The sequence below is a fragment of the Crinia signifera genome, chromosome 3 (assembly GCF_055691185.1).
Source record: "Crinia signifera chromosome 3, ASM5569118v1, whole genome shotgun sequence".
Lineage (NCBI taxonomy): Eukaryota > Metazoa > Chordata > Amphibia > Anura > Myobatrachidae > Crinia > Crinia signifera.
In genome coordinates, this window is record NC_139219.1 from 285,145,077 (window position 1) to 285,171,317 (window position 26,241).

General features: G+C 44.5%; 1 protein-coding gene across 1 annotated transcript in view; it reads left to right on the plus strand.

The window, feature by feature from the left end:
* The window catches only part of GRK7 (G protein-coupled receptor kinase 7), a 66,456-nt gene extending 40,833 nt beyond the window's left edge, over positions 1-25,623 (plus strand). Inside the window, exons 2-4 of the mRNA XM_083178361.1 lie at positions 6,589-7,026; positions 20,884-21,158; positions 24,967-25,623. Coding sequence (XP_083034487.1) covers positions 6,589-7,026; positions 20,884-21,158; positions 24,967-25,312 — 1,059 coding nt within the window. The 3' untranslated portion in view covers positions 25,313-25,623. The remainder of the gene's footprint in view (positions 1-6,588; positions 7,027-20,883; positions 21,159-24,966) is intronic.
* The last annotated feature ends 618 nt before the right edge of the window (positions 25,624-26,241 follow it).

The window sequence follows — 26,241 nt, forward strand, 5'->3', positions numbered from 1 at the left end:
CATTTCCCCATCAATGGCAAACACACCAATGGCCAACCCTAATCAGACCTTGTAAAGTGTGCATGTAGAGAAGTTCCCCATAGCAAACAATTAGAGACTTGCCATCCTTTATTCTTGTACATTCTATAAAATGATAGCAAGAATCTCTGTAGTTGCTATAGGCAACGTGACATCTGTGTGAGTGTGGAAGTCATCCAGACATTAATGTATCAGGATGAGAGAATCTCAGAGTGACAGGGAATTCAGAAAGGAATTGACTTTCAAAGAGACACATAATGTATATTAAATATTGTATGCTTGCTAATAAAACTACCTCCAAGGGGCCCATTCATCATCAGATTTGGGCCCATTACAGGTGTAAATGCTAGTTTCCACATGTTTTTAGTAACTGGCCATTTTGCTAATAGGAACCCAATGCGGCCCCTTAATTATCAACCAAACACCCCCCCCCCCCAAACTGAAACTGGGGACCAACAAGTTCCTCAGATGGCATTGGTTCCGCGAACCCTATTCCTTCGTATTGGATGAAGCACCAAGTTGCAAAGAGTGATCCATTTGAACCACCCCTCACTACACAGCGCACCACCTGGCACAATCTATGCCGTACAAAGTTCTGGAGCTAGTAATTAGCCTCAGAATCAAGGAATTACGGGGACAGCTGTTTTGCAGAGCATCTGTCCTCACACAGGAGCAAGCTTGAATTGCTCCAGTAGTATTCCGTGCCCAACATCACATCTCGCGGCAAATTGGATTACAATGTAGTTGGGCCACTATAGAGGTATATTGATCTTGATGAATATGCCCCCAGCTATCTAATATTGTGTCAAAGTATTACTCGAACAGTTCTTGCAGCGCGTGATGTTATAGCGCAAACATTTTGTAGTGTACCATTTTGGTAAATGTTGCCCTAAACTTATTCTCCAATTCCCACGAGAATATTCTTATTTTCTCACTTTCTCTGAGCCAAAATCACATTTGCAGCAGCATTAGTTACACCTATGAATCAAGCTCATTACCCTTTAGTGCAGGGGTGGGGAACCTCCGGCCCGCGGGCCGGATACGGCCCCCGCACCCAGTTTGTCCGGCCCGCCCGCCTGCCTATATTACAGCCGCCCACCTGCCAATACTACAGAAGTATCATCCGCCCGGCCGCCTACATTTCATACCAGCCGCCGGGGATGGCTGCTGCTGCTGCCGCCGAGGAGATGTGCAGAAGACGAGCCCGCCAATCACTGCCGGCGCATCCCCTCCACAGCCACTGTGATTGGAGGGCGCGTCTTCTACACATCTCCCCGGCGGCAGCAGCAGCAGCCATCCCCGGCGCCTGGTATGTAATATAGGAGGGCGGGCGGCTGATACCTCAGTAATATAGGCGGGCGGGCGGCTGATACAGTACATCAGTAATATAGGCGGGCGGGATGGCGGGCAGCTGATTAATCGATAATATAGACGGGTGGGTGGCGGGGGAGATATGCAGAAGATGCGCCCGCCAATGCTGCTTCTCTCACCCTCCCTTCCCCAGTGACTGACACATCCAGGGGTTGTCATTTACCCCTGGATTCACCCCCAAACAGGTTAATGTGATTATGTCTGATTCTCATAATCAGACATAATCACATTAACCTGTTTGGGGGTGACACCCCCCTTCCTCCACACTGTCAATTTTTATGTCGCTGCCCGTGTGTATAATGCCCACAAGTATATGCCGCTGCCCGTGTGTATAATGCCCACATGTATATGCCGCTGCCCTTGTGTATTATGCCCACATGTATATGCCGGTGCCCTGTGTATAATGCCCACATGTATATGCCGCTGCCAGTGTGTATAATGCCCACATGTATATGCCGCTGCCAGTGTGTATAATGCCCACATGTATATGCCGGTGCCCTGTGTATAATGCCCACATGTATATTTCGCTGCCAGTGTGTATAATGCCCACATGTATATGCCGCTGCCCTTGTGTATTATGCCCACATGTATATGCCGGTGCCCTGTGTATAATGCCTACATGTATATGCCGCTGCCCTTGTGTATTATGCCCACATGTATATGCCGGTGCCCTGTGTATAATGCCCACATGTATATGCCGCTGCCAGTGTGTATAATGCCCACATGTATATGCCGCTGCCAGTGTGTATAATGCCCACATGTATATGCTGCTGCCCTGTGTATAATGCCCACATGTATATGCCGCTGCCCTGTGTATAATGCCCACGCGTATATGCCGATTATTGATAATTTTTATATGGCCCCCGAAGGGTTTTCAAATTTTCCAAATGGCCCTCAGTAGAAAAAAGGTTCCCCACCCCTGCTTTAGTGCAATAGTATGAAAAGATAACCCCAAAATTAACTAAACACTCCCGCAGCACCCATTTCCAAGCCCCTCACATGTTCCAAATGTGTATCACATGCTTCTAACTTGTGACAAAATTTCCTTACTTGCCCACAGACCCCCAGTTTTTATAAAATGCTCTAATATGCACTAAGAGGCGACTTAGTACCCAGCAGTTGTGCGAAAATATGCAAATGTCACAGCTGTTGGGATTTGTATTACGATGCCCATTGGAGAAGTCTGAGATACACCACTTTTGTTTGAAGATGCAATCATTGGACACACATTGGTCACTCATCAGCCTTGTGAGTAACGCTATGGTCACACAGTAGGGCAGTCTGCTGTGGCAACAGGCAGATGAGCACAGAAGGCTTCCAATTGGATACCATTGATACATCATCAATTAATCGCATGTTTGGTTGGACACCATTTTGATACATTATTAATTAATGTTTTGCATATGCATGAGGTTACAGTAAGATACATTGTACATTGTATGTTACACATCTGATGAAGTCTCCCAGTGAGACGAAATGCGTAGTTTGAATATTCTGGATGTTCCATCCCTGTCGGTATACACTGTTGTGAGTTTACACTATGTTTGTGGGGTGGGACAAGAGGTTGGAAAGATCAGCCTTATGTAGACCCCACCTAACAGCATCTGAAAAAAATAATACTATGTATGCACTCTCCTGTACTATTGTGTGAATATTCATGCTTAAAAAATAAAATTCAAATATTTAATAATGAGTGGCCATCGGCCTTTTTACTGGGTGTTTTCATTGGTATGAAGGTTTATTTCTAGAACCGGTACAGAATTGGTAAACAAGTTCTGGCATTCTACTAATTAATCATTGGACTTTATAGAGACCACTTCAATTCATCAGGCCATTAATCCATGGTCTTATAAAGAGACTCCTTTCAGCCCTGATTTTCCCTCATGAAGTTTGTGTATCAGGACTTTTCTAAACATTTTTCATGTAAATACATGATCCTATACAAGTGTTATATGGTTTCAAGAAGTGTTACTTCTTATAATACTAGTGTGTGCCCCCCCAGGTATTTATTGTGTGTGTGTGTGTGTGTGTGTGTGTGTATGTATGTATGTATATATATGTATGTATGTATATATTTTCAGTATGTGTGTATATATATATATATTTTTATTTTTTATATATATATCATTTTTTTTAACGCAAAAAATAGACTTTTGTTTGCGCTACATAAATGGTAGCTGCACTCTAAATTTCCTCCCTGTTAGTGGAGAAAAAGAAAAGCTAGATAGAAAATACTTATGGAGTGCGCTCAATAGTGTCCATCACCTTTAACACAATTTAATGGTAGACCATTTAAAAAATACTACAATTTTATTTCATTCATCAGACATAGGATTCATTTAGTTCAGTTAATCCAAGATGGAATGGCAACCGACGCGTTTCATCATAAACGACTTCATCAGGGGGAAAACATTCCAAACCCTACAATACAGGTTTTTAGGTTGAACTTTAAATGGTATCTCCACTTAGTGATGATCTTTAATACACACGGAAAATATTTTTTACCAGCAGGGAAAAAAAACAAAGAAAAGTTTTTTCAACAGATATAAGGCAATGACCTGAACCAGTAACCTGTGTCATATGTCTCCTGCATTTAGACTAAGGATATATATATATATATATATATATATATATAAAGATATGGAAAAATGGGCACTCACCAAGGTCTTAAATCAGCAGAGATAATTTATTCATGTCAAGCAAGTACATCCGACGTGACGTGACGTTTCGATCAAAGGATCGTCATCAGGAAAATAACAGCATACATAACAAGTATCGTATCCAACCTGTAGGCAACCTGGTATCCATCCATGAAGGAGATCTGTTGGAGCACCCCCTATGTTAACAATCAATCTCGAGTGCGGACTCTCCTACATATATATATATATATATATATATATATCCAATGGGGTTTATTTGCTAAGATAGGAGTTCTATTTAGATGAGATGTTGCTATGGGCAAACAGTCAGATTCTATCTAATATCGTCTAGAAGGTGCTACATAAATAAAAAAATGGTGCTGATTGGTTGCCATATAGCAACAACCCATCTGAAATAAAACTCCCATCTTAGTAAATAAACCCCAATGTTTAAAAATGCCCTAAAGCCCTCTATAGGTATTCAACTATGTAATTTATGTAATTAATTATGTAATTTATGAGATAGGGCAGGACTCGGTTGAACTAATTGAATTAAAGTTGAATTAAAGAAATGACCCTTAACCTCAATAACAGACACTCTATAAATAGGCTACCTACTAGATTGTAAGCTTGCGAGCAGGGCCCTCCTACCTATTGACTGTCTGTAAATACACTGTTTGTTGTATCACTGTCTCCTTTTGTAAACTGCAACGGAATATGCTGCGCTATATAAGAAACTGTTAATAAATAAAATAAATGAGGGAAGTATTATCCACTTGGAAATTTTGGGGATTCCCCAAACGATACTGCGCTTGGTGTTGGAGCAGCCCAAATAGGATTTATCTATAGTATGTGGGGTATTTTGCTAAAAGCAAAAGGGATATTTAGGCGCTTGTTGGAAGGTCTGGGGGATGGGGGTTGGGGGGATGGGGATAGTAGAAGAACAGGTATAGTGGAATTAAGAATAAAAATAAAAGGAATAGAGCAAACAAGGAAAAACTGAGATAGAATGAAAATGAATAAATAATAAAAACAAAACAAAATAAAAAAATAAAAATAAAAATAAATAAAAATAAATATAAAAATAAAAATAAATATAAAAATAATAATAAAAATAAAATAAAAATAAAATTAAAAATAAATAAAAAATAAATAAAATTAAAGTAAAACGTGCATAATTGTTTACACTCTTTTGTATATTTTGAGGGAGCGACAGTCCAGTTTTTTGTATAGTGCTAGCTTGCCCTAGCAATCTGACCTGTTCTACAGGAGAAGACGGCAGCGTTTCTGCTGTGCAGCGTCTTCCGTGTGCTGCGGGCGGGAGGTGACGTCACCCGATTCTCCGGCTTCTGTTCGTGACTTGCGGCAGTAGCTAGAGCGGGTGGCAAATGTCCTTCTTTCTGTCCTGATGTCCCTCTAATGGCACCAACGCGTTTCACATCTGCACAATTCTTTCGGGTGCCGGACCCCGAAAGAATTGTGCAGATGTGAAACGCGTTGGAGCCATTAGAGGGACATCAGGCAAGCACTATACAAAAAACTGGACTGTCGCTCCCTCAAAATATACAAAAGAGTGTAAACAATTATGCACGTTTTACTTTAATTTTATTTATTTTTTATTTATTTTTATTTTTAATTTTATTTTTATTTTTATTTTTATATTTATTTTTATTTATTTTTATTTTTTGTTTTTGTTTTTATTATTTATTCATTTTCATTCTATCTCAGTTTTTCCTTGTTTGCTCTATTCCTTTTATTTTTATTCTTAATTCCACTATACCTGCTCTTCTACTATCCCCATCCCCCCAACCCCCATCCCCCAGATTATCCACTTGGGTTGGGATCATTTGGTCTACAGCATGATGGTTGACAGTCATTAGGTCGACACCATTAGGTCAACATGGGAAAAGGTCAACATGGGAAAAGGTCGACATGTTTCTAGGTCGAAAGGTCATTAGTTTGACAGGTCGTTAGTTCGACAGGTCATTAGTTTGACAATGTGTGTGTCGACAGTCAAAAGGTCGACATGGGGTTTTTTCACCGTTTTTTACTTGAATGTCAACACAGTCAACATTGACACAGTTTCAAGTGCACCTCATCCCCTCGCATCACTCGCTGCGCTCGCGATGCGTTGGGCACGGTGCCTCACTGCACTCGGCACACTATTTTATTCTCCCACCACGCCCTAGTGGATGGTAGGGCATGAAATACCGCCTGTCGGCACATGTCGGCTCAAAAAAACTGTGAAAAACCCCATGTCGACCTTTTGACTGTCGACCTAGACATTGTCGAACTAATGACCTGTCAAACTAACGACCTTTTCCTATGTCGACCTAGGTGTTGACTTAATGACTGTCGACCATCATGCTGTAGACCAAATGATCGCATCTCATCCACTTATAGAGAGCATATTATTAAGGTTAAGGGTCTTTACATCTCTTTGTACTCAAGAGGGTCGTGTACTGTCTTCTCCATATTTACCTCTCATTTAGGCCGCTTACAGTGCAGTTTAGATTTCACCTATTATTGACAGAACTAACACTCTTATTGTTGATTACAGGTGTGTGCCATCCAAGTGAAGAACACAGGTCAGATGTATGCTTGCAAAAAGCTGGACAAGAAACGACTTAAGAAGAAGAATGGGGAGAAAATGGCTTTGCTGGAGAAGGAGATCTTAGAAATGGTTCATAGCCCCTTCATAGTGTCGCTGGCCTACGCATACGAGACTAAAACCCACCTGTGCCTAGCGATGACCCTCATGAATGGAGGTGACCTCAAGTTCCATATCTATAATATTGGAGATAAAGGTTTGGAGATGAGTAGGGTGATATTTTACTCAGCTCAGATCTGCTGTGGGATCTTGCACCTTCACTCTCTAAAGATTCTCTACCGAGACATGAAGCCCGAGAACGTTCTGCTAGATGACAATGGCAACTGCCGTCTCTCTGACTTGGGACTTGCCGTTAAAGTAGTAGAAGGAAAACACATCACAAGTCGGGTAGGTAACAAGCCTCTCACTGACTTCTGACATAACGTGGCAGAGGAGGAGAGGCCACTGAGCTACGTTACCTTGAGTTACTGTATAAGAGCAAGCCTTAATTCCTGGGGATTTGGCCTTAGGATAATTTGGCCTTTGCTAAGGACCTTATGTGGCTATTTAATTTTAATGGCAGATGGTAAGCAGATTTTACCAATTAACCATTTGAGAACTACTTAGCTGCCAGTTTACATAATATGCTAGGCACTTAGCCTCGGTGTTGCTATACATACGTTACTGCCGGGTGATACTATTTATGGGATGATTGCCACATTATCTATATTAGAATGGACATTCTGCCACAGAGGTTGTTGCGCCACAGATTCTGAGTCTGGCGGTCACCTATCTGCGGGTTTATGGAAATGAGGCCACCAGCTCCTTCACTTGTCCATGCATGTGCAAGGACTGAGACACACACTTTTAGAGTCTATACTCCTATCCTTGTGAATGCTTCCAGGACACTCCCGTAACATACCCACTGAAGAGACCAGTATACCAGTCATTGCCCAGAAACACCCATCACTTTTCCTCCACATTTCTGATACAGTCTGATCTTATTGAAACAGCGCCTATGGGGTGTATTCAATGACTTTTGCGAGCTATGGCAGCGAACAGTGCTGACTGCTCGCTGTCACAGCTCGCAGAGTCAGTATTTAGCTGACCCCCTGCACACGTCGTTTCCACCTCGCTAGGTTTTTGTAGAGATGGGGACACAGTGTGTGCGGCTGCTAAAACAGCGAGGCTTGCGGCTAAATGTAGCGGACTCCCTGCATTAGCTGCGAGCCTCGCTGTTTGGGGGAATCCTCACCGTTATCTGAGAGCGAGGATTCCCCCGGAATGTAGAAAATGGTGAGCGCCCGTTGCGGGGGTTAAACGGTTGTTTTCTGCATTCCCTGCCATATAATAACCCCCTTGCCGGCCGCATTGAATACGGCCCTATGTTTGCACACTCTGTGTAATGCATGAACTATATAGGGTGTTCAGAATTTCTTTGCATGCCCTGTTACAAATGGGGCCATTGGCATAGGCCTATCATGCTTATATATAAATGCAATGATACCAGCTATTTGATAGAACATGGACACTCCCTCTTCAGTAATATGTACATTTACCTATTCATGTTTGGGTTGGTTTGCTGACCACATGCCTAGTGGTGCAGACTTCTTGCATGAAAGGTTGTGTGAGCCTTATCAGAACCATATTGAGTTGCATGTAGATCCGATAGAAGTGGTAATGAGACTAGGTAGTCAAGGTAGGGGTGAAGGAGGGAAATTACCATTGCAACATCGGCAATGACAATGGAACTCATACCCCTCCCGCCATGACCTCACCCAAGACTCAGTGATTTTAGTATCCATCCCTATGGGTTCTGGCAGTACCATAAGTGACCATGTAGATATTCACAAGGCCAACTCCACAATCGGAACATCAACGTGATTCAAACTGTTGACAAGAACTTGGTCGAAATCCTCAAACTGTTTTACAGGTTTACAATGTCAACACCCAAAATGTCACCATGTGAAATGTTGACAGTTTCATGATGCCGATGGTTAAGGTTAAGGTTAGACTGTGGAGAGAGGGAGAGGGGGAGATGCTACAAGTGGGATGGGGGGGGGAGGGGCTAGGGTTTGGCGACTCTCCAAAACTCTGCATCATTGGAAGTGTGCCACAGAAGTGTCAGGTCTTGGAACATGATGCTGGAGTTGCCACTGCTACTGTGAAAAGGTAAGAAGCCACTAGACCTCCAAGGCAGTGTCATCTCAAGCCCCAGTGTAGGGAGTGCAGCCCCTGCCTACGTGTCACCCTCAGAGGGGGTAATACCAAAGTGCTGGCTCATCTGCAGTGACAGGAATGGGGTGCTGTCACAGATAGATAGATGACACTACAGAAAGTCCCATCTCCAGGTTCAGGTAGCTGCTCTGGGGATGCTGGACACGCCCACGGACTGACAAAACTGTGACTCCCACAAGGCCTAGCCCTTTAAATTAGCCACACCTCCTGTTTGTGTGTGGCCGCTGCTCCGGCCTGAGGACTGTCATCATACTGATTGTCAGCAAGCCATACCACATCCATTATTATATATGCCGCCATGTCATTATTTTCAATTGTACAAATGAAGCCTCCCTCATAACAAGCTCATCCACATCTCCCACACTCTCCAGACTTTGGAGCCGCCTCCATAAATATGCTCTCCACAACCTATTGTGGTTTTATGGATCCAGCTGTCCAAATGTTCACTAGGAAAGCAGAAAGAGGTAGCACCAGTAATTATGGCTATATGCCCATGATGGCTAAATGTTTGAACGTTCCTTAGTATAGGTGTACTGGATTCTGTTACAAGAAACGTGTAATGGACCGTGGAGAAAAGAATTATAAAAAAAATACGTAGCATAAAATTAGTCTTTATATACAATAATGAATTAATATCAGCCATGATTTAATATGTCAGGAATAAATTAGTCTTTATTTACAATAATGAATTAATATCAGCCATGATACCTTTAAGGCAGTGGTTCCCAAACTGTGTGCCGTGGCCCCCCGGGGTGCCTCGGAGTACTTGCAGGGGTGGCCTGGGTTGGTGGTCCAGGACCAGTTCCAATTATTTCTGGTCAGTGTAACAGGCAAACCAGTTCTTGTGACTTTCAATCATCTATATATATCTCTAATGTCTGACTGTGTGTCTCCGAAACCCTGCCATCTGTTGGCAGCAAATTAAACTACATCGGTTTATCTTTCACACATGCACAAACACAGAGGCAATCACAAGGTAGCAGACTAGCTTTCGAAGCATTTGCTTCGAGCGGGCTTACTAGTAATCTATGGATACAAAGAAGTGAATCATGTTCCTTACACCATAACTGTACTTAAGGATGACATATAAGCATAACTTGTTTCATTTAATATATTTTTCTGAATTTCTCTATAAAGAAACTTTGGCCTAGGGGTGCTGTGAAAAATATTTTGATACTCTAGGCCGCCGTGATTCAAAAAAGTTTGGGAACCCCTGCATTAAGGTAAATATTACCATGAAATACCATCAGCCAACCAGTGTTTAGGATTACAGTACACTTGCTTAGATATAGTGGTAGATTCTGATTCGCTGATTCACAACATAACAATAAATAATTGCATGTTACAGGCTCTGTTACTATAAATATTTCCCAGGCATACTTTGCTGCTAGCTCTGTGCACGGCGCACATTGGAGCAATACATCTCTTATTATATCATGTCTACCAAATTTTCTTAGTATCTTAAGCCTATGCACATACAATGGTTTGCGTTGTCAGTCACACCAGCACAGTAGATTGGAAGCCTAGTTTGTGTTTCCAGTTCCACTTATGTTAAGGTGCCCACACACTAGAAATATCTGAGATCATAAGATGTGCGCATAAATTAGCCTTGAAATCTTTTGTCTGTCCTGGACAAAAGATTTCAGGCGAGCGCACATCTTTACCAAAGATTTTTCTTAAGATCCCGTGTGCGTTCCTATGGATCTTTTGTTAAATCTTCTGATCTTTCGTGCCGCACATAAGATCAGAAGATTCAGATAAAGATCCACGGGAGCGCGCATCGGACCGATATCGGCCGATTTTCGACCGATTATCGGTAAACATCGGCCGATATATACCTTTAAGGTGCCCACACACTAGAACGATTTTTGGGCCGATTGGCCGATTTTCGATAAATCGGTCGAAAATCGGCCGATGCTCGCTCCCGTGGATCTTTTGCTAAATCTTCTGATCTTACGTGCTGCACAAAAGATCAGAAGATTTAACAAAAGATCCATAGGAACGCACACAGGATCTTAAGAAAAATCTTTGGTAAAGATGTGCGCTTGCCTGAAATCTTTTGTCCAGATCGGACAAAAGATTTGAAGGCTAATTTATGCACACATCTTATGATCGCAGATCTTTCTAGTGTGTGGGCACCTCCACCTACTATATAATGCCCCTCCCCTCTCCTGTCCTACTCCAAGACCATACATATGGATAGTGGTAGAAGCTCAATTAGTTCAGTAATACCATTCAGATGCATGCAAGGGAGGGGTTAATACTGAGTAAGTAAAACAAGACATAGTTCCCCCAGCTCACTGAGTAGTATTAGTAACCAATCTTGAACAATACATAATAATAGAATTCAGAGATATTGGTTACATCTGCCTATTCAATGCTGTCGGGCAAGACAGCATTAAATAGGCGCCTGCCGCTACAGTATTTCCCCCATCGGAAATAGCGGCAGGGATTGAATACCTCCTTACTGACTGAATCATTTTCCAAGGCAGAGACCAGCGGCAGCCCCCCTCCTCCTTCCAGGTAGGAAACGCTGCTGATTACAATTTAATAATTATACATCATAGACAAGGTTTTTAGCATACAATTGGCCAATATTATGAGCCTACCCACCAAACCCATCAAGATAACCTCATCGGGTAGTTCCCAAACAATACAGTGGTTTACTGCAAACCACCCCAGTGCGCCACACAAATAAAGAACAGCTAAGTAAGTGAAAGTAGCTGCTCAATGTTAGAAATGTTCAGAGAGTGACATGTGTGAACGTGTTACATAAATAAAAACCAAAAAGAGAGTTGTATTAATGCACATGCTCCATAGCGGTCCAGACAGAGCAGTCAGAAGCGCCCCATGCCATTCTAAATGCATAATGACCTTACCTGTGGCCATGCTATGAAAACTGTTCAGTCTACAAATGCTAGGTCCATACAGGTGGGAGAGGTGCCAATCCAGACTGAAGGAGTCTTGGCCTTCAGGTTTGCATGCATACACATGATACTGAATATATTGAGGGGTACACCCCAGCTACTTATAATGAGATGCGTTACCTAGCTGAGACTTAGTACTACAACCTAGAAACAAGAGTTTCTTCACAAGTTCGCATACTTGGCAGCCATTTTGTCATTGATTTTTGTCGCGGATGCAGCGCCCGATGGAGGACACTGGAAAGGTGAGTATTAAAACATGGGTGTGGTATGGGCCCTCCCTGGGCTCAGGGGACCAGGTACCATGCACCCATTATAGAAAACCATACGCGTCCATGAATGCGTCATAGAAGAGCCCAGCAATAGAAAAGTTGGTACTTGTTTCCTAGCACGGCCACCCCGATTTACATCGGGGTGGCCGTGTCGGAAAAATCGGGTCGATCGCATGCGATTTGGTCGCATGCAATGCGATCGACGCGACCGACCGATTTTAGACCCGATTTTTTGATTGAATGAAATGTAAATCGGGTCCCTGGGACCCGATTTTACATTGGATTCAATGTAAAATATTCCCAACCCCCCCAAATTTAACATCGTACACCCCACCCCACGATAGACGCCAACCCGAAGCGTGGCGAGCGCAGCGAGCCCGCGAGGGGCGGCGGTGCGCGTCCTCCGACCATTTCATTCCCCTACTATCCACGTCGGCGTGGAGTTGAGAATAGAATAGTGTGGCGAGCGCAGCGAGCCACCGAGCCCGAAGCGTGGCGAGCGTAGCGAGCCCCGCGAGGGGACGCGTATACCTGTGAAGTTATACGCGTCCCCTCGCCACGCTTCGGGCTCTATAATGTGAAATGGGTCATATTGGCCCATTTCACATTTTTCACATTTTTTCACGATTTCAATGTTAAAAAATATTTTAACATTGAAGCCTATGGAAAAATCGGGGGCATCGCGTCGGGACCAATGTTAATGGTCCCGACCGACGCGATGCCCCCGATATTTTACCTTTCCCGACAAGATTTCAATGTTAAAATATTTTTTAACATTGAAGCCTATGGAAATATCGGGGGCATCGCGTCGGTCGCGTCGGGACCAATGTTAATGGTCCTGACCGACGCAATGCCCCCAATATTGTGTCCTAGCCGGCAAAATGGACCTGATTTCAAAGGAAATCGGGTCCATCGTATGGATCGTGTACCTTAACTTAAAGGTACACGATCCATAAGATTGTGGCCGTGCTAGGAAACAAGTACCGAAAAGTTTGTAGTAGTTATGTATATATATATAGCGCAGCGCTTTACAGAGAATACTTGAACAGTCACATCAGTCCCTGCCCCAGTGGAGCTTAAAATCTATATTGCCTACCTCATATACACGCAAACACATTCATTCCAGGGTTAATTGTGTTGGGAGCCAATTGACCTACCAGTATATGTTTGGCTATTGGGAGCTGCTGGAGATCTATTAACTAATAAGTCTGAATGTAATTGGACACAGAATATGGCACATACAAAATGAACATTAAAGATGAACTTATCTATGAAGACGTTAGTGGGTTATATATTCCCACATCTGCTCATGACATAATTTCTATGGTCTGCGCCTGATTCCTTTTTTAATATGTTTGGATTGTGGGAGGAAAACGGAGTACCTGGAGGAAACCCACGCAAGTATGGAGAGAATATACAAACTCCGCACAGTTAGGGCCATGTAGGGAAAAGAACCCATGACTTCACCTCAGTAATGCTAACCATTACCTTATTTGTGCTGCCCATACTGTATTTATTTTTTCACGGCAACTTAGGCTGATAGTTTCTAATTGAGAAATGTATAAAAATAGTAAATGAACTAAATTGTGTTTTAGATATCATCCTTACATTCAGTTATGTGGTGAGGGCCAAGATTGGCAACCACCATCTATGAATTTGCCTATTAAATTGATCATAAATATTTGAATTAGTCCTGGACTACCAATCCAAGGCACCCTTTACAAATCCAAGGCACCCCAAGGTGCTATGGCACACAGTTTGGGAACCATGGCCTTAAACCCAATAACCTTTGCAAAACACAGATACAATAGCACACTCAAAGCTACATGTGTAGGGCAGAATTGGTGCCACCCACCGGGCCCTACACTCTGCATGGTGGCACCTCAAGCACCCACCTAGTTACGGCCCCATGTCTAATATACAGTATATTGTATTTTGGTTGTGATAAATGTCTGTCCTGTGGTATCATGTATAGAGGAATGGACACATTATACATTATGCAATATAAAGTTGTATTGGACAATTAGTTTAACTGCAGAAATGTCAGAAACATTGGCACAATCAGAAGTCACATCCTCATTTAAACCAGGGTTGCCGACTTTGTTATTCTCCTCTCCGGGAGAAGCCCGGAGAGGAGAGATTCAGTAGCCGCTCAGGGGGCGGGGCTTAATCGTGACATCACTAAGCCCCGCCCCCATGCTGTAAAACCAAGGAATTCAGTGATCTCCATGGAGGGGGCGGGGCTAAAATTACGCGATTGTGTCATTTTAGCCCCGCCCCCTCCTCTGAAACCCGGGGATTGCGGCATTTTAATGCCGCGATCCGGGGGACAGCGGGGGTCCCCCCTGAATCCGGGAGGGTTGCCCACCCTTCCGGGGGGCCGGGAGGGAGCCCCGATTTTCGGGAGACTCCCGGAAATTTCGGGAGGGTCGGCAACCCTGATTTAAACCCAATTGATTGCCAAGTATTGAACCCTCTAGTGTCCTGCTTCCAGTAATAGCCTTTCCCTGGAAGGTTTACTAATTCATCTGACATTACGCTTGGAAAACAAAACCTTTCAAGTCCCTTGTCAGTTATAACCCAGTCGTGTCAAACATTATTAGGACGCTTCCAGTTTATACTATTTTATACTGCACCTGTGGTTCCTGACCGTGTGACTGCACTGATTGCTGCTGCCATGCTTCTATATAACAGTCACAGCTATTACCTCCTCTGTAATTCATTACTCAAATGAGTACCTTGTTACTGGTACAGTAGGGCATAACCGGCACAGTCGGTGCTGAAACAGGGGGGGGGGGGGGGGAGGCAAGGGGGCAGCTCACCCCCCTCCCCAGATATATGGGAAATACTAATCAATGTACTGGGCACAGTGTGGACGCCATCTACAGTTAGGGGGATATTCAATCTTCAGGTCACGGCAGGCGAGCTTGCTCGCCCGTCGTGACCCAGTCCCGTTCTCGGTCAGCTCGACCGAGAACACGCAGGCGGGATTCAATGTCCCGCCTGCCGGGGAGCGAAAAGGGGGCGTGGCCGCGAGTTGCGGCCGGGAAGTGACGAGATGCAGCCGGCAGCTCGTCACTTCCCGGCTGTTCTCGGCAGAACAAGCCCGACAGCTAGAGATGTCGGGCTCGTTCTGCCAGGAAACCCTGTTCAATGCTGTCGGGGAAGACAGCATTGAATAGGGCCCGTCGAGCATCTCCCCCACGGGAGATGCTCGACGGAGATTAAATATCCCCCTTAGTGTCAGGTAATACACTATCTGGTTGCTCCACCTCCCCCACTCCACAGCCCAGAACCTACTTCCCCCTTCACTCAGCTATAATGCCTACTGTAGGTTTCTAGTTCATACTTGCCTACTTTTGAAAATGAGTTTCAGGGAGATTGTAGTTGGTAATAGAATTTTGCACAGTGCCCAACTGAGGGGGTCATGCTCCACCCAAAGGGCTTGTCTAGTTCCATATATGGCGAGATTGTGAAAAGAGATTGGGTGCGTGGCACTTAGAAGCGTGGGTGTGTACTGCTACATCTGAGGGGAATCTTTTAAAATTACTTATATACAAATGTAGATGAGCCCCAAAGCAGTTAGTAATAGATACTATACTTGGTAAAGTGCTGGGAAATGGCGCTGATGATTTATTGTAAATGTATCTATCTCTCATTCCTCTTTTCCCAAAAAATGTAACAGTGTAATGTGGGCTAGGTGAAATGAGGGAGATTCCTAGACTAATGAGGGAGATTGCTGCTATTTCAGGGAGTCTCCTGCAGAATGCAGGAAGGTAGGCAACTATGTTCTAGTTACTGTGGGCTGGTTCTTCCTCTAATACCAGCCCTGTGCCATTCTCACCTCCCACTTCATATATATATATATATTCACCACCTTCTGATGGTTAGGGGACTGCGCATGTTCTTTTATGCGCATGTGCAGGTCCCCTTTGTGAACGGCTTCAGCGACTTGCATAGTCCCCAAGCCGTTTACCCTGTCTTCATTCTGGCACACACTGAGCAGCGTTGGAAGGTACATAGCAGCGCTGTTCTATGCATGCAGTGAGGCTGCTTGTTCTATGCTTGCCGAGGCTATGCTGTTCTATGCTTGCCGAGACTGGAACAGGATCATAGGAGCAGGAGAGAAGTGTGTCCCTAGGGGCACCTAGGAGCGCGGTGGGTACTGTACCAGGTGATATATAACACAGTTTAGGAATAAGGCAAGGCTGCTGCTTCTTTACTGAAGAGGATGTGTGGCCTCTTACTAGTGGGAGAAAACAAACAGGGAGTGACTTAATCCTAGAATATGGGACGCTGTCACTTTAAGAAGCGCAGTTCTGCCTTATTTTTCGCAATATTAATATACACAATTGTTAGAATATTAAATTGTATTTATTTAAATAATATGATACATATTAATATGAAGTGCACTTCAACATATCAACATTGAATAATACATAAAATCCACATACATGACAGACAACAAGTAACATATATAGCTGGCTGGGTGTTTGAGGCAATTTGGCAGGCTTGAGATATTATGGCATGATAGTTATTTCTTTGTTTGTAATTTGTAATCCTTTGTATAGTTACCAGTCCATGTCACAGTCAGTGTTCTCCAGCAGTGGTTTGTGGATGGAGATGCCTCCTTAAGCAGGTGTAATTCTGTGGGTGGCACGTCACTTTTCCTCCTTTACCAGTAGGATAACTGGATATCTGCTGTCCACTGTGAATGTGACCCGGCTGGAAATATGTATGGACGGATGATGCAGCAATGGAGCTCAAAAACGCGTTTCTCCGCCTTGTGTATCTATAGATCGATACATGGGGTATTAAAATCACATGCTGGTCAGGGGCTCCAAAAGGAACTCATCCTGGGGTGTGTCAGAAATCAAGTGATTACATTAGAAGTCATTTCACTATAACAGTGCTATAGTGCATGCGCAGTCTGCTGACCACACATGTGTGGTTCTGTGGTAGCTAGCTGATAATGTTCATTGTCACACAGGGGGTTATTTTGGTTCACTCTTTCTGACAAATTCCTTCTTAGATGGACAAAACCATGTGCACTGCAGGGAGGCAGATGTAACATGTGCAGAGAGAATTAGATTTGGGTGAGTTGTTTTGTTTCTGTTATGGGGGTTTCCAAGAGAGGAAAAGAGAAAAAAGAAACTCTGGGTGGGGGCACCCTTAAATCATAGATCTATGTATACAAAAACCTGTATTTAAAAGTTAATTGCTTTAATAGGTATGCTCTAAAATGGTGGTGTACCTTGTCCTTGAATATCAATATTAAAAATAATGCGCATAGAAAATATATGGATAATAAAAGGGGGGGCTGGTATTGCCTTCGGCAGGAAAAAGCAGCTTGTCACAGTGTGATCCTCATATTTCCCCGTTCCTACCAATATTGTGGTAAAGAAGGTAGTGGGAATATAATCATGGGTCACAATTTTATATAAAAATTAAGACAGGTGCTTTTATTCAGCCAGGAAGCAGGGGCCGCCCTTCAGCAGTAAGTCTCCTATGTATAATTACTGCTTTGGAATAAGCAAGGAGTTGCTCGCAATACAATAGACAGAGGATACTGATACAAGTGTTGGTAAGATGGAAACAAATGTATCCGCTGGACGAGTCCAGCGGTTACCTCACTGCCGGCTTGTATGTGTCAGGGTCTTGTGGATGCGTGCTGGCGTGCTGGCGTCCCCGCTTGGCGTCTGTTCCCTGCCTGAGAAGCCCGGTCACGTGGTGCACCACGTGTACCGGGGAGGTCCCGACGTACGTTTCTCTTGCGCTTGGTCACGGGAGGTGTGTCTCTCCTGCTGTATGCCAGGGTATTAATACGCTGTGCGGCCAATCAGAAATGGATTCTCCGTGATTGGCATCGCTGTACCAGAGTCAGTGTCCAATGGCTGACAGCGGGTTTGTAGACTATGTCCATTGCGGCAATTGTTTAACCCCTATCAGCTGTTTAGGTAGCAGTGCGGCTAATTGCATATATTGTTTGCAAGTATCAGGCATGATTCTTAAAGGAAATAATTTGCCTTTGGACCTGCTGCTTTTTCCTGCCGAAGGCAATACCAGCCCCCCCTTTTATTATCCATATATTTTCTATGCGCATTATTTTTAATATTGATATTCAAGGACAAGGTACACCACCATTTTAGAGCATACCTATTAAAGCAATTAACTTTTAAATACAGGTTTTTGTATACATAGATCTATGATTTAAGGGTGCCCCCACCCAGAGTTTCTTTTTTCTCTTTTCCTCTCTTGGAAACCCCCATAATACTACGTATATACTCTGGGGTGCACCACTGACAGTCCTAAAACCAAGCACTCAGAGGGATTCCCTAATAGTGCACAGGACCTATACACCTTAAAACTAAGGTTTATGTCAGTTTTCATAAGATCCTACTAACTAATTTGATATTCTACACAGTGGATATCTACCACCAATCAGTGCGGTTATATTCTCACCCTCCCACCTCCCCTTCTCCCTAAACCTACACACTTAGTTGTTTTGTTTCTGTGCAGGGAAAATACTGACTGCTTTATTTTTACACTGCAATATAGATCTCACTTTGAAGTAAAACCCCACCCAAATCTAATTCTCTCTGCACAAGTAACACCTGCCCCACCCGCAGTGCACATGGTTTTGTACTTCTAAGAAGGAATTTGTCAGAAAGAGTGAACCAAAATAACCCCCACAGTGTCCCAGAGCAAACTAGTTTGAGTACACCCTGCTTTATAGCATATGATTAATTCATTACAATTATTTATGAAATGGTACGTGTCGGCTTTAGTTTCCCCATGCTGTATGTTTGTATGCTGTGCGCCACGAGTTGTTCCACAGCTGGATGCATCCACCCATCACCAAACAGCTGCAGACTATTGACCATCGGACATCTTCAGCTGTACTGTGTCCAAGGTTGCAGAACCTGGGGGTTATTGAGACCTGATTGATTGCTGTTGTGCAAATCCGCAAGATGAACGATTATCGAACAACTGCACATATGTACGGCTTGTAGCGTGCATGCGCCAGTAGCAAACAATGACACTTTCCGCAATCCCCTTGCAACTTGACTGACGATAAGCCGGTGTTTGGGGATGGTAACTGGACATGGGGCCTTATTTAGATCTGAGCTCAGTACAAATTTGTTTGGAAAATGGGCAAAACCATGTGCACTGCAGGTGGGGCAGATGTAACATGTATAGAGAGAGTTACATTTTGGTGGGGTGTGCTGAAACTGAAATCTAAATTGCAGTGTAAAAAGAATGCAGCCAGTATTTACCCTGCACAGAAACAAAATAACTCACACAAATGTAACTCTCTCTATACATGTTACATCTGCCACACCTGCAGTGCACATGGTTTTGCCCATTTTCTAAACAAATTTGTACTGCGATCAGATCTGAAAAAGGCCCATGGTTAGGTGGTTTCAGAGAGGGTCTGTGATGTCACTGGCAGCCTCGATCAGCCTGATTCTGTTGCAGACTTTTGGAAGGGTCAGACTCTCTTACTTGCACAGAGTGGGAAAATCAGTTGTGTATGGATTTGTAGCTGCCTGGCCAGGGGCGAATTTAGGGGTCAGGCCGCCCCTAGGCACAACATTTTTGTGCCCCCCCCCCCCCTAATTTAATGTAATCTTATATGTATATACATTGTTATTTATATATTTCATTAAAATTTAACTGAGTGTAGCCCACTTCAATATTTTTTTAAGCACTCTGGACTGCTCACTGTACGGAGGACCCGGAGGAAGGGAGGCACTTATTAGTCCAGTGATTAGCACAGTGTCTCCGTCAGTCTCTCTCACACTGTGACACTAACTGAGCCTCAGATGCAGGGAGGATCTGCGCGCCACTCAGCTCAGCTGGATACACAGCAGCCAATAGACTGTGTGTGTGTAGAGTAGCCAATGGGCGGGCGCCGGCAGCAGTGAGCCTGAGCCATTTCTGGACGCGCAGGGTGACCATCGGACCCAGCCACTAAGCGGTGATGTAATGTGCATGGCAGAGTGGGTGGGCGGGTGACGAGCGGCGCTGCCGCTGACATATGATAATTCATGTCTGAGGCGGCGGTGCTCGTCACTCACCGCTGCCCACCCTCTGTGCCATGCTGCTATTTAACAGAATGTCAGCCTGTCTGCCGCCCTTAATTGGTGCCGCCCTGAGGCCGGTGCCTCACGGGCCTAGGCACATATCTGGCCCTGTGCCTGGCTACAATTGGTGTATTGCTCTCGTTATGGCCCCTACACAAGGACAATGTAGGGGAATTGTCTAAGCAATCTAGTGAGAGCTCTCAGAAAATGCCCCTAAATCGCTACGTTAAAAAGCTATTTATTTCAAGCTAAGGCATTTTGCTAAATATTGAACGACTGACTTTTACGGAACCTAATGTCAAAATTGATCATGCAGTGTAGTTTGTTGGAAACCGTAATCATGAACATTGGCCCTTATTCAGATCTGATCGCAGTACAAATTTGTTCTCAAAATGGACAAAACCATGTACACTGCTGGTGGGGCAGATGTAACATGTGCAGAGAGAGTTAGATTTGGGGGAGTTATTTTGTTTCTGTGCAGGGTAAATACTGGCTCCATTATTTTTACACTGCAATTTAGATTTCAGTTTCAACACACCCCACTCAAATTTAACTCTCTCTCTGCACATGTTACATCTGCCCCACCTGCAATGCACATGGTTTTGCCCATTTTGAGAACAAATTTGTACTGCGATCAGATCTGAATAAGGGCCAGTGTCTGTCTATATTGTAATATATAGTAACTCAGTAGCATGACGTCTGGAGGCCTGGTCTAACTGCTGTCTTCTTCTGTGTGTGCCGCAGGCAGGAACTAATGGTTACATGGCACCAGAGATCCTGAATGAGAACGAGAATTATTCCTACCCCGTCGACTGGTTTGCAATGGGCTGCAGTATATATGAGATGGTTGCGGGCCATACACCATTCAAAGACCCAAAGGATAAACTGACAAAGGATGATGTGAAGCGCAGGACATTGGAGGAAGAGGTCGTATTCAACCATCCAAAATTCACAGCTGAGTCAAAAGAAATATGTAAACTATTTCTAGCCAAGAAACCTCAGAACCGATTGGGCAGCAGGTGAGGATCTCCCCACATAACTAGTCTATTACGTTGGGTATAGTTGTAGTATATGCTTGATTTAGTGCAGGAGACATGTGCGATCAGAGATAACCCCTACAACCTACTTTTGCCCTCTTACCCCATATTATGCCCTACACAGTAATTCCCTTTGCATTATATTATGCCTCGCACCATAATGCCCCTTGCACCATATTATGCCCCACACAGTTATGCCCCTGTGCCATATTATGCCCCCACAGTAATGCCCTTGTCACCATATTATACCCCACACGGTAATACTGCCCCTTACTAATTATGCCACAGTACCTGCTCATTGCCAGGGGTCTACCTACCCGCCCTTCCCCCCGCGCTGCTGAGCTGCGGTCTCTGCCTGCCTCCTTCACTGCTGCCTGCCTGCCTCCTTCACTGGACTATTAAATGTTCCTACAAAAATGGCCACTGCCGCCTCCTCTAGCATACTTAACAACGGTCTCCTCTGAGGCAGACATTTTTAGTAGTATTCCATACAGTATACTGTCTGCAGCAAAAGGTGTCCTGATGTAAGGTTGAGTGGTATAATCAGGCCCGTAGCCCAGGGGCGTAACTATAGCACCGCAGCCCCCGCGACCGCGGGGGGGCGCTATGCATGTGCGGGCGACGTTATACCCCGCCGCCCGCCGCACCATCCCCAGTCTTTACCTGTGCAGGTGGGGGGGACGCTGCGAGGCGGCTGGGGGGACGGACGCTGCGGGGGACACAGCTGCGGCAATTGCTTACAGCTGAGCCGGGCAGTGGGAGCCGGGAGCTGTCTGTACTGAAGAAGAAAAAAAAAAGCCCATACAATGAATGGGCAGCCTGTGATTGGCTGCTGAGCGCTCTCTCAGCCAATTGCTGACTGGCTGAGAGAGCGCTCAGCCAATCACAGGCTGCCCATTCATTGTATGGGCTTTTTTTTTTTTTCTTCCGTACTGACTGTGACAGCTCCCGGCTCCCCCTGCCTGGCTCAGCTGTAAGTAATTGCCGCCTCTGTGTCCCCCGCAGCGTCCGTCCCCCGCAGCGTCCGTCCCCCCAGCCGCCTCGGTACACGGTGTGGGCTCAGTAATAGTGCGCCATCAGGGCAGCGTCCCCATACACTTCAATGGGAGTAACACGGAGTGTGGAATACGCAGTCTGCGGATGTCTCCAGATGCCGTAGCGCCGGCGCCATATTATTGGAGTGTAAACACTGGTGGTAATAATAAGCCATATCAATAATAAGCAGCAGCAACAGGACGGGAGTAAGACGCGGTGCATAGAGCTGCGTGTGTCCGGGTGGGTGTCGCGCTGTATGCACCGAGGACCGCCACATAGTGATGCCACGCTCCCGGTATGTCCGCGCTGACCGGTGTGGAGACCTCGGCAGGGGTAGTGCTCAGGCGGGCACCTGCATTGACGGCTACCTGGGGGAGCGGCGGGTGAGTGGCTGGGCGCCCTCCCTTTAACGGTGGGGGGGCGCCCAAAATGTAGTTACGCCACTGCCGTAGCCATGGCAGTGATGTCATCACCCAGGGTGCAATGTTCTCGAGATGACAGGATGACCACTGCCCACCCTGGCTGCTCTATTTCTAATTTGCAAGTACCGGGTGGCAATGTTCCCTCTAATTTTACGAAGGCTGTGTGCGGCAAAAGATTTTGTTTGTGCAACTTTGGAAGGAAATTTAAATTTTTGTGCGTCACTTATATATAACTGGAAAATGACGTTCAGCATTTGTGTTAACTTTACTTCAAAATGGTATTAAACATTTAAAACACAACACACAATGGTGAGCGGATATGTAGGAGAACTGACAATAACAGTGGCAGCGATATTGCAGTGGGCATTACAGCACCTCTGAAGATGGGATGTTGCCCACAGCAATACATTTTCTATATATAATTCTTATTTATTTCCCAATTTCTAGAAGATCATAGATAGAAACGGATTGGTTGCTAGGGGCAATATCTCATCTTCAATAGAACTCCCATTTTAGTAAATGTATTTGTAGATTGCACCATCCCAAATGGCCTATACTATACGTTATCCTTACTATTCAAGCTGATTCTGTATGTTAATTCCCATCCTCCCGGATTGTGTACACACTGGGTTGATGTTAACCCATTGAGTGCCAAGGGAATTTGTCAAAATTGGTGTGAAAATTGCCAAGCCAACATTTGTATTCATCATAATGACCGGGAATATTTACCTTTATATAGGTAATATAATCTTTTTTTTTTTTTTTTACATTTCTTATTTGAATTTATATAACAAATGTGAGCGACGCTGGCATTTTTAGCCGATATTTGTAACATCTCTCACAGAGATGTTGGCACTTAAAGGGTTAATGAAGAACGGCGAAAACAGCAATCCATCCTTCTTAGGCATGCATGGTTCCGCTAGCGATATCGGTATGGTGTGATGTGCATATTGCCAGTACACACGAGCGATAAAGGCAATATGCCAGTCAGATCTGCCCATCCAGACGGCATATGGCTCAGTGTGTACCCATCTTTACTGTACATACAAGCTGAAAACCAAGTATATTATATCCCCCAGCAGAGGGCGATCTAGTTCCCAACTAGTGCCAAGGTTAATTTTGTAATAACTTATGTGAAAAACAAAAATGAACAGTTTAGGTAACTTGCATTTCAGATGCATACGGCATTATTTCCACAATCAGCCAGTACATTCGCTACCACATGTTAATGTAATCCCATTTACTCTGACATAGAACACAGTCTCTTGTTCTTATGTGCACTGCAGGCCGTTTTCCTGCAAAGCTGCATTAGTGCCGGATGACACATCAAAATCCCGAATGTTTAAATGCCACACAGTTGGGATCCCTACTGACAGGGGTTATTCTCCGTAGGGGTCCACGACCCCCATAGAGGGAGAATAGAAGCCAGCATTGTGGCGAGCGTCGTTGTGGTGAGCTGCCCCAGGTAACTGTTCTCTGACCTGTGCACCTCATGTTCAGAGATTAATGTATATTCTCTGTCTCCATGTCTCTCTCTCTCTCTCTGTACCTCTCTCTCTCTCTCTCTCCTTTCTGTACATCTCTCTCCTCTTTCTGTATCTCTCTCTTTCTGTATCCCTCTCTTTTTCTGCATCTCTCTCCCCTTTCCCTCCCTTTCTAGGTTTCTCTGTCCATCTCTTACTCTACCCCATCTCTCGTTTCATGCCCCCCTCTCCATGTTTCTCCACATCACCCTTCTCTCTTCATGTCTCCATCTCTCCTCATGTGCATCCTCATATACTGCATATTATAGATTCAAATATTTGGAAAGCTTTTCCTAAAAATCCTGCATTTGCCCCTGAGCGCTAGTCCCTCTCTCACCAGCCTTTTATATGCTGGATGCTTTATGTTTTCATTTATATTGTTTAAAAAAACAACAACACATTATAGCCTGATGCCGGAGTGCACTGCTACCCAAACCATTTCAATGCTGCCTTTGCAGAGATGGGGTAGTCAGGATTCCGGTTGTGGTCTCCTGTCATTAAGTCGGGATACCGTTGTTGGCATCTTGCCCATGCCTACTGTGGGCAAAGACATATATCATTTAAGTGCTATAGTTTAGAGAAGGGAAGCTGGATGCTGGAGAGGAAAAAGATGAGCAGGAAGTGGCAATTGGGTGTCTATGGGATTTTTCTGAAGGGAAGTATATCTGGATGAGTGCACCAGAAGGAAATGGCAGGAAAAATGTGCAAGAACTTAATAGTACCTTGCAGAGTACAATAACAGGTGCCGGAATCAACTTAAGGACCAGGATACATTTGTTTTTAACCCTGACCTGTCATCTTTTCTCGCAGGACCAATGACGATGACCCACGAAAACATTCATTCTTCAAATCCATAAACTTTAATAGACTGGAGGCAGGAATGGTGGACCCACCATTTGTACCAGACCCGTCTGTGGTCTATGCCAAAGACATTGCCGATATAGCTGACTTCTCTGAGATCCGAGGGATTGAGTTTGATGACAAAGACGCCGTGTTCTTCAAAAGGTTTGCCACTGGCGCTGTGCCAATTAGCTGGCAGCAGGAGATCATCGAGACTGGACTGTTTACTGAGCTGAATGACCCAAACAGGAAAAGTACTGGGAAATACATGAATGGCAGCGGGGAGAAGAGGTCTGGAGTGTGTTCCATAATATAGCTGGCGCCCCACACATAAACTAGTGTCAGAATGGGAGAGAATGAAACCAGAGCATCTTCCTACAACCAGACAATTCGCAATGCTGAAAAACACTTCGCAGCCCACTCAAGTCAGTGATGGCCTACAATGGGCTCAGGCAACACAGATAACACCAAGAATATCCAAATCAACAGTCATTTTAAAGATGTATATTTTTGCAACCTTTACCAAACCCTTGTGTGTCTCGATGTGATGCTTCCTTGTACACAAAAATTCCCACACTCATATATTTATCGCAAACTTTTCTTTTTTTTCCGTTTTGTTTTTTATTATTAAAGACAGGAAGTATATGCACATTTCCAAGCTGTGGCGGTTTTTATTATTCACCAGTGCAGGAATAGGATGATGGTATTGGCTGCCTTGTCTACTATATGAATTTTCCCTGTGTTATATAGGGCCCATTTATTATATAATATTTGCGGCAAACTCCTGGAAACCACTCCTTTTACGGGGGTTAGCCGCAAATATAAAGTATCACCAGGATGTTAATGAGTCCCTGCTGCGATCCCTCCTGCACCGCCGCCAGCCGCTACCCAATAGGCTACTATGAAGGATATGAATGTATCAACATTGGGCAGCAATGCAGTGGGTCCTGGGGCTACCGTAATTCTGAGATGGAGGTAGCCTATGGGCTACAGACCGCAGTGCCAGCGGGGCAGTCCAGTCAGCAGGCTAACCGCGTATATGTGCAGCATGGGCGGATTAAGCCTTCAGGGGGCCTGGGACACTTAAGACAAGGGGGACTCTCTCCCTCTTGTTATTACAAACTGCAAGGGAGAATATTACACTGTTTTTTTTTTTAATTCAATAATTTTTTATTGATTTTTTGCAAAATACAAATAATAACCCATACCTCGATGGGCAGGCACTACAGCATACATATGACATTG